Source organism: Ursus maritimus, unplaced genomic scaffold, assembly GCF_017311325.1.
Source record: "Ursus maritimus isolate PB19 unplaced genomic scaffold, ASM1731132v1 scaffold_4, whole genome shotgun sequence".
Taxonomy (NCBI): Eukaryota; Metazoa; Chordata; class Mammalia; order Carnivora; family Ursidae; genus Ursus; species Ursus maritimus.
This window is the reverse complement of record NW_024426552.1, coordinates 85,492,555-85,511,099: the sequence shown is the minus strand read 5'-3', so window position 1 is coordinate 85,511,099 and position 18,545 is coordinate 85,492,555. Positions and strand designations below refer to the sequence as shown.

The following is an 18,545-nucleotide window of genomic DNA, read 5'->3' as shown; positions in this document are numbered from 1 at the left end:
CGCTGTGCCACCCAGGCACCCCGACAATTTCTTTTTTTTTTAAGACTGACCATTCCGAGTGGGCAAGGATGTGGAGCAACTAGAACTCTAACACGCTGCCAGCTGAAACGTTAAAACAGTAAATAATACACCCAATTTAAAAAACAGTTTGGCAATTTCTTAGGAAAATGAACATACACATAACAGTATGTCCTAGTCACTGCATTCCTAGGTATTTACCCAAGGGAAATGAAGGCATGTCTTATACACAAGTAAGTCTTGTACGTGAATCTTCATAGCAACATTATTAGTCAGAGTCAAAATGTGGAAACAACCCAAACGTTCAAGAGGTTATTGGTTAAATAATTTATGGTCTATCCCTACAGTAGAATACTACTTAGCAATAAAAAAGAACGAAACATGGATGTAAAATAATTATGCTGAGTGGAAGAAGCTAGGCTATCGTCACCCCTAAAGAGAGCACATAATGACTCCATTTTCATAAAATACTAGAAAATGTAAACCAATGACTCATGACAGAAAGCAAATCAGGGATTGACTAAGAATGGTAGGGGTAGGACAGGGAGTGGGAAGAGCAAGGGACTTCTGAGGGGCAAGAGACGGTGACAGGTAGGTTGGTTTTGTAAGTGTTATTGTTTCACAGGTGTGTGCATAGGTCAAACCACATATGCTTGTATAATTTAAATAAGTACTTTGTCAGAGCCCAACAAAGCTGTTTTTAAAAAGAATGGCATGAAAAGATGTTTTAATATATTAACTGAAATGAAATCAAATCACACAAAGACAACGGCAGCATAATCCTATCTTTAAAAGAAACCCTACTGGTTTATGCCTCCAAATGGATGCTAAAGTGTCTAGAATATTGCGTAATTAACAGAGACTGCTATAAGGGAGAACGCCCAGGTGAGTCAGAGGAAGGGGAAGAAGGGGAGTGTGCTACCCTCACAACTCCAAAACCTCAGCGACTTGGTATGTTTTCTCTTTCCGATTCATGCTACACGCCCCGTGTCGTTGGCAGGACGCCCTAGAGCTCACTGGAGCGGCTTAAAGGACTACACTTAGCAGTACTTCGGAATCCTGCTCACAGCTAGATAAAATCTACACCTGTGATGTGCTCTTTATCTACACACCCCGCAGCATTTTTTACTTTAAATTTTTTTCTAAAATGAGCATGTATTACTACCACAAGAGGGAAAAAATTACACAGAACAAAAGGTCTATGCCTGGAAGACAAATGTGACCAGACACTCAAAAGCAGAGTGCTATTTTGACCTTGATTAATGTTTCAAAATTGAAGTCTAAGTGAGATAATTGAAATGGAAGCCAAAAGAAAGTGAAATGTGAAATGTTTGTCTTCAGAAACTCACTTCTTAATATTGATGCGTTTTCTGATGTTTTTCTATAAATAGTAGATCACAAAAATGGATGTTTGGCACAGAGTTGCTTTTATAGTGCATTTTCCAATTCTTGACGATGCAAAAAAAGAAAAATGTAGTAGAGACTAAGGACAAGACATAAACAAATGCTGATAAAGTAACACAAAGGATCTGACCACACAGACACACGCGTCACCATTATCATCCAACGGGGTTTCATGCAAAAAACAGTGGCATATTTTAAGATATTCCATCCTAAAAAATACAATTGTAAATAAGTTTGTTCAATAAACCACTTCCACATTCATGTCCGTAATAGCTGTGCTTTGTAAATCTAATTAGAACCGATTATTTTCAACAAATTATCCTGTCAGACAAATGTTTTTTTCTGGCATGTTTGTAACAGTAAAAATAGTAACAATAATAATCATGCCATGTACAGAAGCCTAACTTAGGCCAGTCACTGTGCTACAAGATTTATGGGACTACTAATCCTTAGAAACAGCTTGAAAACAAGACATCTTACATGGATGTTTCTTACAGATAACACAATTGGTGTTCAGATGTGAAGTAACTTGTTGAAGGTCATGAATTTGCAGGAAGGATGTGGTGCTTTTTTCACTCGGGTATATCTCTCGCTTTTCACTATGTACTCACCAGGAGTGACTTCCCATTCTTGTTAACACCTCAAATTAACCAAAAAGCTACTATTTTCCAGGCACTGTTCTAGGCTCTGGGTATGCAGAGAGAAGTACAGTAGCCAGGCTTTGCCTTTCAGGAACTCAGTGTAAGCAGCAACCCAGGAAGCAACTGTCTAAGCAGAGCTGTGGAGGGGACCCTGAGTAAGCGGAAGGGCAACTGAGCCCCTGGGAGTGGAGGCAGAGGGAGAGGGAAGGAAGTGAGTGGGTGGGAGGCTGGTCTTCCTGGAAGCACTGGGCTTGAGGGAATCTAAAAACAAGAATTAGACAAATGAGGAAGGGGAGAAGGCAATCCAGGAAGAGGTGGTTATGTGGGAGAGGGGAGAGGGAAAGTTACAGGGGGTACATGCCTTTGTTTCAAGTATGGCCAGACAGGAATGTGACTGAATGCAGGAGACAGGGCCTCCTCAGCCCCTTAAAGTCACAACTGCTAACCAGAACCTGCTGTGTCCTGCCATTTCACCTGGGTTCCACAGCCTGCCTCCTCTTGTAGACAACTCGGAGCAACCCTAACTCTATGACCTGTTCGGCGGGTCCTCTCATCGTAGCAGAGCTGCTACTCTCTCCCCCCAAGCCTCCGTGCCAGGCATACTCACTCCAGCTACCCTAGCCTTTAAGGTAGGCCACGGTGGTTCCTTCCAGACACATGGACACCTTCTCAGATACCGGGAACCTGAACTTCCTTACAAGTGTTACCCACACCTGTCCCAGGTATGTCCCGACTAGAGGGCCCCGTGTTCTGTAAGTACTTGGCAGTCCTAAGCCTCTGGCAAATGCGCACTGTTCAGTGCTCCTTGATGCTGTTAGTCTGGCCACCTCCTGAGACATCCATGCTCCCTGGGCCTACCAAGAACTAGCGGAGAAAAGTCACACCACGGTGTCGATCGGTGCCACTGGAGAGTCATACTGACAGACTTCAGCTGCGCCTGCAGCAAGGCTCCACAAAATATGAGAGACATATTCAAAATTATAGTAAGCTTGTTTTGATGCAAAGGAAAATGTGAGTGTGGCTACTGTGTTTACTAGGTTTGCCAAGTTCTAGGGCAGATTCGGAAGTGATTAATACCGAGGCATATTGTGAGAAGTTATGGAGTTTCAAGGGCAAAGAATCCTTGGAAATCCAGGTATAAAAACGTTACCTGTAAGGAGGCAAAACCACGTTGGCCTTGGCCTTCAGCACAGCAGCGGGGATTGCTAGGAGGTGGTGGAATGCCACCACAGTGGTTCTCTAGTTTTAGTGGGAATCAGAAGCTTCCGGAGAGCACTGCGGACCCTCACTCCTTACGTGTTCTGTTTCGGTACGTCTAAAGTGTAAGGTGTGGACTTACGCTTTAATGCTGATCAAGAGATAGGAGAAAATGTGATGCTAGAACCATACATCCTGTATTCGTTTTGTGCGAGAGAGAGCGCCAGTCTCGAACACGTGAGCGGGTTCAAGAGAGAACTCGCTAGCCGTAGTTGAAGATAAAATCTATCCAAGTAAAGGGCAGATCCAAATAAAGAACTCAGCAATGAAGAACCCTGGTCTCAAACTGAGACCTGAACTTACTGCACCATAAAACTCAGCATGAACGGCTGAGGCTACAGAAGACAATGGAAACTGTAAATCTCAGCCCGAGGGGGTGGGACCTTCTGCTCCTCACATCATCCTAGCGTCCTCTAGCAGCATCACACCAGGAAACAAAAATGGTTATACTTCTTCTCCTGCTTACTATGTGCTGGGCGTGGTACTAAAACCAAGTCATCATCTCCTGAATTCTTACGACCTGGGGCAGGTAGTGGTTATTCCCACTTCAGTATGAGGGCACTGAGAGTGGGTACCTTGGCCTTGCTCATCCAGCTAATTTGATTGGTCAGAGCCTGAGATGTGATGTGAGATTGGCAGGATTACTGTTTTACGCGAACCCTTTCATAACCTAGCAGTTTACTATTGTCTTAATTAGTACGCCGTGTCGGAGTAGCTTTTGGGGACCTCCTCCTCCTCCTTTCCTCTACCCTTACCACAACCAGCAACTATGTTATGGGGTCTCAAGATATGTTACTCAAGGAAATCAGGAGAGATGTGGGGAAGGGAGAAGTGGTACAAAACCTTCCTTTTTGACTTGGACCCTAAAGTACTTCTCAAAATTTCATGTGCATAGTTTACCTGGGGGTCCTGTTAAATTGCAGCTGCCAATTCATTAGGACCTTGGGTGAAACCTGAAATGACTTCTAACAAGTTTCCAGATGAGGTTGCTGGGCTATACTTTGAGTAGCAAAACCCTAAACCACAAACTCCAAACCAGCTTCTCTCGAGAGCTAACTGGTTGGTAGGAGTAGCTCGTGTGGCTATTAACAAAGAGGTACTTTGATTCATATACGGTTTCTAGTGTAAATGCCTTTGGAAACCTAGCAGGGGTGAGGTCTGAGAGACACAGTGACTGGCACAAGTTTCCAACATTTATGGGTTCCTGTTGTTAACGGAAGTAACATGCCTATCATTAACAAGTGATAATCGTTAACAAACCTCTTGCAGTGAGGAGGGATAAAGTGCTTCATTTCTCTGCCTTTCATGGTAAGGAGAGACAATGCTTAAAGTAATAAGGGGAGGTAAAAATACAGACTATTTAAAATTATAACAGCAATCATCACATGAGTGACATATAAGAATTACAGGTGCAGAGTGGATCACAGGAGGGCCATACTGGGTGTCCTGGGACAAACAGCCAGGGAAGCTCTCCTAGTCTAAGGGGTCAACAGCCCAAATTATTAGGTACTCCCTGCCATTAAAAACACACTACCTCGAGGGGCACCTGGGTGGCTCAGTTGGTTAAACATCTGCATTTGGCTGGGGTCATGATCCCAGGGTCCTGGGAACCAGCCCCGCGGTGGGCCCCTTGCTCAGCAGGAAGCCTGCTTCTCCCTCTCCCTCTCTGCCTGCCAGTCCCCCTGCTTGTACTCCATCAAATAAATAAATAAAATCTAAAAAAAAAAACAAAACAAAAAAAAACAAAAACCAATACACACTACCTTGAATAGCAGCAAGTTCAGGTGCTTCTTCAACCTAATTCCCTAATACTTCACAGGAGCAGAGCCTGTTTTTCTCTTGCTCACTATCGTATATCCAGTGGTAAACACACTTCCCGGGACAAACTCTAGATATTCAATTAAACACACACACGCACACACACACACACACACGGTTAAGAAATGCAGACAAATGAAGCACTTTATCCCTTCTCACTTTTATATTTTTTCTTAAGCATATATATATGCTTAAGAAAATAAAAAAGGACCCAAGAGGTAAAATGTATAAAAATGGCATTTTAGGAAGTCCTAGAAAAAATGAATGTCTGTTTTAGCACATGGACTAGGAATTTAGCTCCCAGCAATATTATTAATGCCATTAAATACTCTGGTAGTTCCATGAAATTTATAATTGAATTTATATATTTTGCTCCATAGCAGAAACATTCCATATTTAACAAAATCTTAGTCATACCTCTAATATTTAATGACTAGTAGGATGGGCTTAAAAAATTAGTATTCTGCTAACTCCTGTCACCTGTTGTTTATTGGTCTAAATTATTCTCTTGTTCCTGTATGCACACTGAGTAGTCAAACGACTTTTCCCAAGAAATCTCCCTTGTACCAATTCTCAAGTGACTCCTTTTGAAATAAGACTCGGTTAATGCAGAAAATGGGTGGATGGTGAATTTTACAGTCTTTGTAAGTGCCTCTTAACCCATGGTGTCCATTCGAATCAACTGTTGGATCTGTCTTACAGATACACAGTTGTCTGTTTACTGCACTGCTGTTTATAAAAGGAAGCACTGAAGAAGTAAACTGCATTCTAGGGGCTGAATTATGGCGTATAAGATAATGCAACCATTACAAATGAAACTAATGGCAGCACACAGCGCACTCGATGCAACCAGGCACTGCTCTCTAAGGCCTTAGGTATGGTAACAATTGTCATCTTTATAACCAATCTATAAGCTAGGTACTGTCACTTTTTACAGATGGGAAAATGAGGAAAATAGCTCCTTGGGTCAGTTACACAGCGGAGTTGGGATTCAGCCGAGGCCGACAGGAGGAACTCATGCTCACAGAACCTCTGCAGCGTCTGCATCTGTAGCATGGGGAAGGACCTGCTTTGGCGAGACAAAAGTTTCAGAAGATTTCAGTGAAAAAGTTTTTGAAATCAGTGAAAACTAGAATTGCATTTATGTTTTCCTTTTTTTTTTATTAAAAATTTTGCAAGGACAAAATATTAACAGTGGTTTCCAACTGAGGAACTAGCTGGGAGCATGGAAATGGGAATTTATTATTTTTCAATTTCCTTACAAGCATGTGTTTTATAATAAGCATACAGTATGCCAGTGACATAACCCCTTCTTTCCTCAGCCCCCACCCCCATCATCTATGGCACACAAACAAGCACAAAAAATGCACACATCCCTATGCTATCTTAGGTTCAGGGTAGGGCTAAATAGGGTTTTAATGGACTCCTGGCTACATTGTTAAAAAGTTTACTTACCTCTAATTTGGTCTGGATTTATCCTAAGACATCGTTTCCTTCAACACCACATGTGCACAACTTCATATCTCTGTTTATTTCCATACACTAAAATATTTCAACCACTTAAATGGAAATATTTTAAAACATACTACAGAGCTACCTTTTTATGTGCTATTAAGCTTCACTTGAATTATTTGATGACTCCAGGCCTTTATGATGATACCCACGCTAGATGTGCTACTCCCTAATCCTCTAGTGAGGTACACTGCTCTGCAGGTACCCAAGCTGGAAAATCAGATCATCAACCTGGTCAAGTAGTGTATGTAAATCGAGTCGATAAGAGCTTATGTAGAAGAGGACCTGACAATGTGTCGATTTTTCAAAATCCTTTAATTTGAATGTACGAGATTCTGACAGCTGATGTTTTCAAATGTCTCAGACTGAGTTCAGTGTGACTGGATTTTTAATGCAAGAGTCTGACTACCGGAGGTATCCCCGCAGTGCTTGAACTCCTCTCTAGTAGTCCGGCCCAGAGGCCCTCCAAACTATGCTTCTGATATTTCTGGTGATGCGGCAGCTCTTCAAGCAGCCCACTCTGACACTGGGTTAGTAGAACATACTAACTCGAAAAAACAAAACAAAACAAGAATTGTATTATCTTTTTTTGCATAGATTCCATCCCACTGGTCCTAGTTCTTAAAATGTGAATTGTTTGCATAAGTGATCATACGAACCCAACCACCAAGAAACATTAATAATTGTCTTCTGTACTTTACTAAACACTTTGTGTTTAATGTATTTTAAATTATAAAGAAATTACAAGGAACTCCTAAAAAATTTAATACAAAAATATTACAAGTTAGGACAAATAAGCATTGAGATATGACATTTAAGAAGAAACATGCAGAGAAAGTAGCATAGGGTTAACATTCCATTGTTGACAGAGAGCTTTGGTACAGCAGAGAAAAGCACCATAAATCTACTGTCCATAGTGTCTTTTCCTCCACTGCATTTTGCAAATGAATATATTGGGGAAACAGTAAACTTTCATCTGCTACTATGTATAATAGGTGAGAAATTTGATCTATTGCAAAGCATAAGAACTATGAAATTAAAAATAACCCCTTCCATGACTACTGAAACTGACTTGGTTTCACCTGAAGTGTAGATGGATGATAATCCTTAGTAGTCCAACACTTTCTGAAAGTGCAAAACGCAGATTATTAATCGATGCCATGCAATAAAAGTTAACCCTCTGAAAGACTGTCAGACAGTTCTAGCAACTGTAAAAACTTATAATTCAATAAAACATGACAAGTCTATGCCCGTGTTAGTTTCTGCTTACGGAAATGAAAGGGAGAGGCAGAAGACCTGAAGAATATAAGCTTTTTTTTTTCCTTAAAAAAACAAAACAAAACAAGAAAACAAAAAATGTGCTCAATGATTCTTTTAAAAAGTCTCTAAGTAACTCTTAAGAGCTGGAATTAATTAAAACCGGAAGGTGCCTGGTATCATTCTTCAAAGATTGTAAGGTTTGTTAGCAACATAAGCAACTAGCTAAGGAAGAAAATTACTAAATTAGAATAGGTTTATATGAAGAAAAAAATGCCACTAAGGAAGCTGCGAATCCTGCCCTAAAAGCTTCAGCAACATACATCCACGCGGTTTGGGCTCAACTTGCGCACTAAGCAAATGAATCTGAGGTCTCTTTTAGTTTATGTGAAACGATGTCCTTTAAATACAGCATTATTTTCCAAAATAATTCAAAAAAGCGATTGTTACTTCTTAGCTGATTAAATGCTCTGTTAGTCTTTAATAAAAATAGTAAATAATCCCTTCATTTAAAAAATCTCATCTCCTGTGAGAAGTAATAAAATAGTAAAATTCGTAATTTCATCTCTGGGCTTAAAGTATCTATCTTAGAAAACAACACATTTAGGGAAAACAGTGGTTTGGGTTCCGATGGCAGTTGTTATAACTGATTAAACAGCAGTGTGGGAGAGAATAGACATGTTATATGTCATGAAGGCTAACTCAGAGCAAAAAAAGTTTATTCTACAATAGAACATTGGAGGAGTAAATGCAATTAAAATGTAAACAAGAAATTGTAAACAAGAAATAGCATCCCTCTCTCTTTACTTGACTAGTAAATAGTCTGTACAAACTACATAGATATCAAAGGTTTCATATATGTACACAGCCAACATAATATCAAAATATATTTTATTCTGGACCTCTTTCAGATCTGATTCAAATTACAGTTGTCAAAGCAATACAATGCAAAGGGAAACCGCAACAACAACAACAACAACAAAAATGTGCCTAGAAAGGATAAAAGGGTCATTGGGGACAAATCATTGTGATGTGGAACCAAAGTACATCGTGAGTGTAATTATCATGGTCCAGGACAGCAGAGAACATCTGGATCAGTCTTCCTTACACAAGAATCATGAAAACTGAACAAGAACGTTCTTTAACGCGTACAAAAACTGTCATGGGCTGGTTTACACTTTTACAACAGTTTTAAAGTTAACTGGATAACTAAAGAAATGATGCAGACATTTTAATCCAGTGCTATAGGTAGGCTCACAGAATTAGACCCAAAGGATTTGCCAAAATCAAAATGAGAACATCATAGCTACAATGTCAAAGTCAGGAAAGAAGGAAATTGCTTCTGTATTTAGGGGTCACAGAGCCACAAAACGCAGTCTGTGTTTGCTTTTAATGAGATGGATAAGTACATCGGACTTAGATACAACATGCAGAATGTTTTCTTGAACTTATGCAGAAACTCCAAAGAAAACATCGTAAAACAGCTTACTAGGAAAAAAAAAAAAAAGATGCCCTAGTTATTCACCCTGCTTCAACACTGTCAACGTAAAGGCAGAAATAAAGAATGCTATTAATACTTGAGAACTACTGATATAAGACATCAAATTTCTAAATCAGTGTATTAAAAAAGTGAACACTTTCTCTTTTTTCTCTCTCTTCTACATTTAACTAGAATCATGTTAAAAAAATTGATATTGAATGTGACACTTCAGAGCTACTACCGGAAGGAGTAATTCATGACCTCCCTACCCTCCTTCCATCCCTGCTGATTCAGAAGGAAAAACAAACAAAAACAAACAAACAGAAAACCAACCAGGGTCTCTTGTAGATTTGCTGCTATTCCCCAAAATGTTGGCATTTGCTGCCATGCCACAATGTTGGTCCACTGAAATAGAATTTCTGTGGAAACAGTCAACAGTAATTCACCAAATGCCAGTACCACCCTTAGCATGTGAGAATAAATGCAGGTTCCATAGAAATGTACAATGTGCTTAAGAAGATGAAAACGGTTTTGAAAAGAGTAAACAGCACTGCATTTGAGATTATTTTTCTGCTTACCTAGTTAAAATTTAACATTTTTGCTCACATAAGGACAGTCATTTGTGATTCCTTTAAATAGCAAAAATGCATACTCCTCTTCGGGCCTCTATGCAATAATAGTTTACATTACTCTTAACAAAATCATTCTACATAAACAGATAGCTCCTTAAAAATAGTACTCTCTCATTAAATCTAATTTGACAGAAAGAAGTCTAAGGAAAAAAGGAGTGCTTTATAAGTGAAAAAGTACAAATCTTTGGCCTTTCTCTTGACATTTTTATATGTCAAAAAGCAAAAAACCTTCATGTATTTCAATCTAATAATTACTTTTTGCACCATAATTTGTTTTTTACACCACAAAAGGAGGCACTTTCAGTATCTGTAAAAGGTGTTTAATCCTAAAACATACTTACCTAGAGAATTATTAGTTAAAACAGAATTCAATATACTCTAAAATCTAGTAGGAAATTAAAAGTTACCACTTCTGAAAGTCATTCGAAAGTCAATGATGGTACCTGATCAAGGACAGAAATGGGGACTGGAACAAACAGAAGACCGTATGGGACTTCCTACACGGAGGAGGGAAAGAAAGATATTTCTTTATGAAGTTTAAGAGTGACAGCTGCTCTTTCTTTATTCTACTTTAATCAAAGAGTACTCTAGTCATTCAAGTTTTCCTTTCTGTTTTTCCTTATAAGTTTGTTACAGTAGCTTATACAACGATATACAACGAAAACGACAGAAAATCTACCGGAATCCGTTGATCTTCAGGAATAAGTTCTCAGAAAAAAAAGGAAGGAAAAACGAGCCAAGAACCTCAAATACAGAATTGTGCAGGCCGTGAAACTTGGTCTCCTACAATCGAGTTACTGCTCAGGTTGGGGGCGATCTCACTCCTGTCTGTCGGAGCAGCACCGTGGCACAGCAGCAGCAATGACGCTGTCGGGAACAGCAGCAAAATCAACTGGACGCTCATAAAGGACCCAAGCCTACAGAACGGACGCCTTTCCCCAAGGGCCCCCCTGAAAAGACCCAAGACTTCAGGATAAAGCTCTGTATTTACCATCTTTTATATGTCCTATTGTGGCTATTATGCTTAAGTAAAATAGCTAACGATTAAAAAAAAGAAAGAAAGAAAAGGTGACAATACCGTCAAAATGCAGCTGTCTACTTGGGCAGCTATCCTGCAGAACGTCTTGACTATCTTTTAATCAGCTGGGGGGGAAAAGTCAATAACTGTATGCAAATGAATAAATTGTCCGTATCAAAATACAAAAGTACTATCAATAATCACCTCTGACTTTCAGATTTAAATTCAGTGCAATTGACAGATGCATCACTAAAGGAAAATGCAGCTTAAATCTACTCAAAACATTTGTGTCTATTCCTGGGAGCACATTTAAAAATTATTGCACAGATTTTTAAATTTTTATTTATTTATTTTTTAAACAACAGAGGTCAACCACAGATGTGGACCTCTAGCAATAAAAGCAGGATTTCAAGTGCCAGATACTCAGCATATTAGGTTTCCTACATAAGTCACAGGGTAATAGTTCTAAATATCTATAATGTGATCCAAAACCCTAAAAACAGCTGGCACAAAACCATCATGAGTGACTGCCTCTCTGGATGTAAATTTTTAAAAATATTATTACAGTATCATAGTCCCCACTAACAATAACTGGGGTACATATAACAATGTATTGTGAAATTAAGTGTATTTATTCTCTTTACCAATAGCAAATGCTATCCTACCTTAGTAAAACCAAGACTTGCTTCAATCAATGCTGTTTTGTAAAAATAGCAAAACAACAACTGCTGAAAATCAAAGCTGCGTTACTTGGGTTAAATCGGTTTCTACTTCCACTTAAAACATAGGTTAAAATTTTAGTAGTAAAGGCCTCAAAATAATTAGTGACGGAAATAGTGTTATAAATTTGTTAAGCTTAATAATAAGCAATTCCTTAATTAAAATCTTTGCAATATAAATTTGACAACTATTCTCTTCAAAACTGACACTTGTGGATACTTACATTAATCATGACAAACCCTGTTAGTCACACATATAAACACAGCCCCATGCTATCATTTGCAAATTCTGTGTATTTTAATTTTTAGTTGCATGAACACAAGAGGTTTGCTCTGAAACCTATTATCTTTCAGAAAATACTTGATATTATAAGCAGAGTAAAAGACATGATATAGTAGTGATTACGGAGAAAAAAAAATAGCAGCTTAAATCTATCCGTATTTGAAAAAAATGTAGTCACGAGTACCACGAATGCAGAATCAGAGCAGCAGGGAGGTTAGTGCAATTACACTTTCTTTTTTAAATTCTGAATCACTGCTATTTAAAAACATCTTGAAGCAAGTCTTTTGTTTTAAAGATTGTTTTTAAACTAAGGTAGCAAACATTTTGCTGTGTAATGGCAGTGTTATATGCCGTTATCTTGCTTTGTATAAAGAAAAACAACATGAGAGATTTTTAATACTGGAGTTTGGTTACATTACATATTTAAGCTTCTACACAGAATGATGGACACTTTGAGAAGCTAATCCTTATCCAGAAACATTTTAATCTCTTAAAAAACAAAGCAAAACAAACAAATAAACAAACAACAAAAAAAAACCCCCAAACCTACTTTGCTCCTTTTCACAATAGTGCACATTTTAACCATAATTTAGTTATGGCTACAAAACATCAGAAGATTTTTTTTTTTATGCATCTTCTCTATGGTATTTAAAAAAAAAAAAATTGTGCCCTTCTAGTCTTTAATTGGCAGAAATATGTCCCAAAAAAGAAACTATTGCATTTAAGCCACATCACCAAAAAAGAACAAAAAAAAACCCCCAAAAACAACAAAACAAAACAAACAAAACAAAACAAAAAAACAGAGCATAATATCCTTTTACTGATGTGTCTTACAGATTGACATGACCAAAAGTCATATGTTTTCATTCAATTTCCAATTCCCCCTTCCACAACATGCACCAATTGAATATATGCTCTGGGAGCCATAAAATGTACCAAACATCTATCTCTTCAAAAGAATGCATTAAAATATTTTTAAGAATTTTTTGTTTAAAAGGTGAAAAAAATATAAACAAGAAACTGATTCACTCCCTTACTTCATGCATCCATAAACTAAACCGAAAACAAAGTTTAAAAGCGAGAACAAACTACTGCTGCAAGTTTTTGTAAGTCCATTTTCTCTGTACATACAAACTGCTCAACTACTGAAGGGAAAAAAGAATATAATCCATGGTGTCTTCTGATTCAAAGGGGAAAAACAAGGCTGTCATAAGTATCCAAAAACTGGTACACATATGGGCTGCTTTTATAACGCATATTTCTTTCTCTCTTCTGTTTTTCATATCCCAAACTTCTAAATGCTATTTTAGGGGCACAGCAGATTAGATTCCAGCACTTGGTGAACAGAATTCACAAGCTGTGACAAAATTCTGTCATCTTCAGGGTGCAATTTTGTTTATATACACTGTATGTATATATTTCTTTTAGATTTGGCTGTAGTGGACTGGCCATGGTTCAAGTGGGACTATAGCAGTACATGGGTCAGGGACAGTCATTTTGGCTATGTACACATTCATAGTCGGTCCATGGCTTCCAACTAGTAGCGCTATTTCCGAAGGTCTAATACACAAACCTGTAAGAAATTAAAATAATCAACCAGTGTGTTAAGAATTTCATTGTACATTTTTAGTTTAACGTTTCTATAGTACAGTTTGAAATCTATTTTTACTTCCGAGTTCACGAAACTGGTAAAGCAGCAGTAATCATAGCGCTGGGCACTTAACCAACAGAAATCAGACAAATCATCTAAGAGATGGAGGAAATCACCATGGGCTAACACTACAAAGAAAGAACCACGGCTAAAATTTTGAAGATCTACTCTCCGTTAATTAAAAAACAGAAAAAATATGCTCAAGATAGACCATTTCCTATCTTCTGGGCCTAAATGAAAGAGAACTCAGATTATATTAAGCTACAGCTTCAGAAAGCAGCTAATGGGTAATACCCCCTCCATTTTCCCTTTGCCTTCAGAGCTTTGGAAGCCAAAACTAGTTTTGGCTATAAAGAGTTGGCCAATCTCATCCTGAAAGTCTCTCAGTATCACTCATTCCTCAATGCAGGACTCAACTGCCTCTACTCCCCCCCCTTCCCTGGGCCATCAACACTCTTCTGCAGGGAAGACAAGGTAGAAAAAGGAATTAAAAATTCAAATCTCTCTCAGAGTGGTATTCTTCTATGCTCGATTTCACTAATGAAGGTTTACATTAAAAATAACTATCCATTTCTTGGTTATGAAGATACTCTTTTGGCAAACACAGCCTATATTTTGTTTTTATTATTTGAATGAAATAAACAAGAAAAATATACAAACTCCAGTAAAAAAGATCAATGCCATAAAACTTATTTTGAAAAGACTTCTGTAGTCACAACCACAATAAGCCACATTTATTTACTACGCTTACACACCACCCACCCCCTTGGAAACACTTCAGGATACTTACTGAACCATCTGATGCACTGGCTCCAACTTTGTCTCCTGCTGCATTCCAGCAAACTTCAAAAATTCCACCTGTTCCCCTATAGCTGTGAACTAGAGCACCTGTCTAAAAAAATGAAAAAACAGATTCTTAAAAATGAGAACATATATTATTATAATTCCAAATATTGAGGTAAAATATTATATGGCATTATTTCTAGCAATCAGAGATGGAATTCAGCTTTGACTCCAAAATAAATTAGAAGTTTCGAAACACCAGAAATGTGATGATCGTCCTATAAAATAACACTTGCCTGCACTCAATAGATCTCTCTCTCTCTCACACACACACTCTCTGTTTCTCCAGTACTGACAACCATGTGGCCTCGTTGATACAGTCAACAGTGGAGTAAACATTCAATGTATGACCTGAAATAAACTGTTGTTGTTGCTGTTGAAGGGTGCATGAGTCTGGCTAACATTTAGAGAGATAAAATGAAGTCAGAATTTCTTTGATTAAACATCCTAGGGGCGCCTGGGTGGCGCAGTCGTTAAGCGTCTGCCTTCGGCTCAGGGCGTGATCCCGGCGTTATGGGATCGAGCCCCACATCAGGCTCTTCCGCTAGGAGCCTGCTTCTTCCTCTCCCACTCCCCCTGCTTGTGTTCCCTCTCTCACTGGCTGTCTCTATCTCTGTCGGATAAATAAATAAAATCTTTAAAAAAAAAACACACAAAAAAACATCCTAAAGAGAAAGCACAATAAACTAGTAAAGACAATTCCAATTCCAATGTAAGTCTGTGAGTTACTCTATATTTACTGAGAAGCCCCTAAGCTAAAAGAGATTAAAAAAAAAAAAAAAAAAGGAAACCAAAATTATTCAGTTACCCACTGAACAATTAAAACTCAGTAAAAAAAACATATTCTCCTAGGAAACCAGTCATTAAACAGGGCAAAGATCAGAGGCTCTGCTGTGAGGAATTGGAAAACAATGAAAAATATGCTTCTGGTGTTCTGCCCTGACAAAGCAGAGAAGTATCTCTCAGCTTTACGATAACCTAAAAAGGTCAAACTAGACGTAGCAGGTCTACCTAAAAACAACATGGCAGTAAGACATGTACCTTGTAAATACCTCCTCAGACAGCCAATCCTAATTTAATTACTAAGCCAGAAGTGTCTTTTCCCTTGCTTTCCTCTTCAAAGTCATCCTGCTAATATTGCAGAAACCACAGGTGCACTGCTACAGCTGACCGCATCAGACAGGTTCGACTGTTTTCTTCCCTCTACCTCAAGTTTCTTACAATATAAAAGATTCATGGAAGTGTGAGTATAGTAGTCTCGAGTATATTTCCATGGTTAATTAAGAGAAAGGAGTGGCACCAACAAAATCTAAAGTCTGTTGATGCACAGGAAGTAAAATCTACAGGACAGAAAGCTTTGGGGTTTAAAAAAATCCAACTTTCTTTCCAAAGCACTTACCAATTTCTAAGCTCAAATCAGGCTATAACTGAACCCAAACAGCATGGTCTACAAGCTAGAGCCCTAACATTAACAAAGGCCAATGGATTAACAGCACTGCTCAAATCTGTGTATGTGTGTTCAGACCAGACTTCAACAACTGACCTTGAAATGCTTAGGTAACGTATCATATGGACGATAATCCAAGTGACGAAAGAAAAAACGGGATTTATATATGACAAAGAGACAATGACCGCACCAACAGCTCACTAGATGCATTTTACTATTTTCAAACTTAAAAAAGTAAAATGATATTTTCTGATACACAATAGTGATACATCTAAATAGTATGGATAGTTGTTCAAATGCCCCTAAGAGCCTACCAGTATCCTCCATTAGAATCCTACACTTCTATACCCAAATTTCATTTGAATTCATTTTTTTCACAATGGAGCAAATAAGTGACTGAAAATGTATACAACACGCAGATTGTATACAACACAGTACGATCTATAGATTGTACTTAGAAAGTCTCTGCTATTCAATCACAAAACAAAAAGATTAAAGGAAAGTCAAGGGGAAACCAAAAACTATTAAAACTAATACGAAAGCTCAGAGAGGTGGATGGATTCAGTCTCAATGTGCCAGAATTCGCGATGTTCCAACCACAAGCAACAACCAGTAAGTAAAAGGAATATATTTTTAAAAAGACGTCATTCATGGTTAGCAATAATATCCATTAGGCACTTCAGAATAAATCAAGAAAAAAGACCTTCATAAAGAAATTATAAAACTTTAATGAAGGGAGAAGAAAGACTTAATCAGGGGATCCATAAAGTTAGTTATTAAAACTATGCTAATGGTGCAGGTATATACAATGTCTATCAATGCAGGACAAGTGAATCTAATGAATAAACCACAATAAGAACGTGATATATGAAAGAAGTGGCACTATGAGACAGCAAAGGGGTAAATAAGTGTTGAGACAACTGGCTATCCATTAGAAATATAAAATTAGATCTCTACCTCAGATCATACATATAAAAACCAATTCTAAGGGGGTTAAAAATATAAATTAAAAAAAAAACAGTGAGAGTATAAAAATGAAAGAATCTTAATACTTTCATACACAAAAAATGTCAGGAAGAATGAAAGAGAAACTAATAAAAATAGTTACTCATAGGGAATCAAGAAAAAATGGGAGCTCCAAGACTTCCCAGTGTACACCTCTTTAACGTTTACAGGGGAACATCTGAATGCCTAACTTGATTAAAAATGATACTTGAGAATGAGGATTTATGCAAGAGTCTGACCAATTACGATGACCAGGTATACAAAGAGAAAGAGCTCACAGTAACGGACTATGGGTGTGCTACAACCACCCAAGAAGGGGTCACCGACGGGGTGGGGCAGTCAAGCCACTGCTATTAAAAAAACAGTATGTGGAGCATAAACGCTAAAAAGGTGAGAAGATGAAACAAAGCAACTGGCTAATCTCTCCATTTTTAGGAAACGATCTCTCTATAGTACTATCCCTAAAAAGGTAGTACAGTTTTAAGTTTATTCCTGATGAATCGCTGTGTTCAGCCAGAAAATCTTGTCCTTTAGCACAATCTATTAACTGCTCACATATAGCTCCTTCAAAGACACGGCTTTTAGAAAATCAAGAAACTACATCATTTATCTAAAAGTGCATCTCAAATTCTCACATTTTAGGTCAGTAAACTTGAAAAAAAATAAAACAAGAATCTAAATTTATTCCTAAATTCTGGTCTACATTAGGAAAATGTAACTTCGATTCACTTCAGTCTTTCCTTGGCTGTAAATTAAAAAAAAAGTACTCACTTAAAAACTAGGATTGAACTAATGTCGCAAAAGGAATGACAACCAAAAGAGAAAAGAGAATTTCTATAGGCAAGTGCTTCTTGGTAACTATGAAAGCAGGTGATGAGTTAAATAACTGAGACATACCTGTGTGTTCCAGATGTGCACACATTTGTCAAAAGAACCACTTGCCAGGTACCTGCCATCAGGACTGAAAGCCACACTGTACACAGGCTCTTGGTGTTTTGTCAAAGTATGGATGCAAATTCCTCGGTCTACGTCCCATAATCTAACAGTAGAATCGAAGGATGCACTGACAAAGGAGGAAACAAAATGACTCCATAAGTAATGAAATACTCCCAAGCCCCACCACCAATCTATAATATTCAGCCATTTCTAGTAGCTAGCCACAAATTCCTTATGAGATGCAGACTGGGCTGTTAGGAAGCAAGTGTTCTGGAAGCAAAGCTATACAGGAGAAAAGGCAGCTTAAGAGCACCTCCGAGTCCCTGAACTAAAAAAACAAAATAAGCTGAATTCATGGTATTCCTTGGCTCTTTAAATTATTCTTTTACACTGACTGATCCATGGTTTTGAACAATGTATTGACTATATTTTTAATATTATTTTTTTTAATGCTGAAGAAACTTTATTGCACTATGCCTCGATTACTTGAGTTTTTAATCAATATTTGATATCATCAATAAATATTTGATAACTCAAGATATAAAAATCCATGATGGACTGAAATAAGAATAAAACTCCAAGTTTAAATATTCCCATCAAAAAAACATTCCTTGCAGGATACAT

The 18,545-nt window shown here is 37.9% G+C and overlaps 1 protein-coding gene across 5 annotated transcripts in view; it reads right to left on the bottom strand.

Annotated features, from left to right (window-relative positions):
* Window positions 1-8,781: 8,781 nt before the first annotated feature.
* Window positions 8,782-18,545, bottom strand: part of TBL1XR1 (TBL1X receptor 1) — a 167,093-nt gene continuing 157,329 nt past the window's right edge. For all 5 annotated transcript variants that reach the window (XM_040621585.1, XM_040621586.1, XM_008705316.2 and 2 more), the window contains 3 exons: window positions 17,883-18,048; window positions 14,481-14,582; window positions 8,782-13,612 (listed from right to left, as the gene is read on the bottom strand). In XM_040621585.1, the coding sequence (XP_040477519.1) occupies window positions 13,586-13,612; window positions 14,481-14,582; window positions 17,883-18,048 (295 nt within the window). In that variant the 3' untranslated portion in view covers window positions 8,782-13,585. The remainder of the gene's footprint in view (window positions 13,613-14,480; window positions 14,583-17,882; window positions 18,049-18,545) is intronic.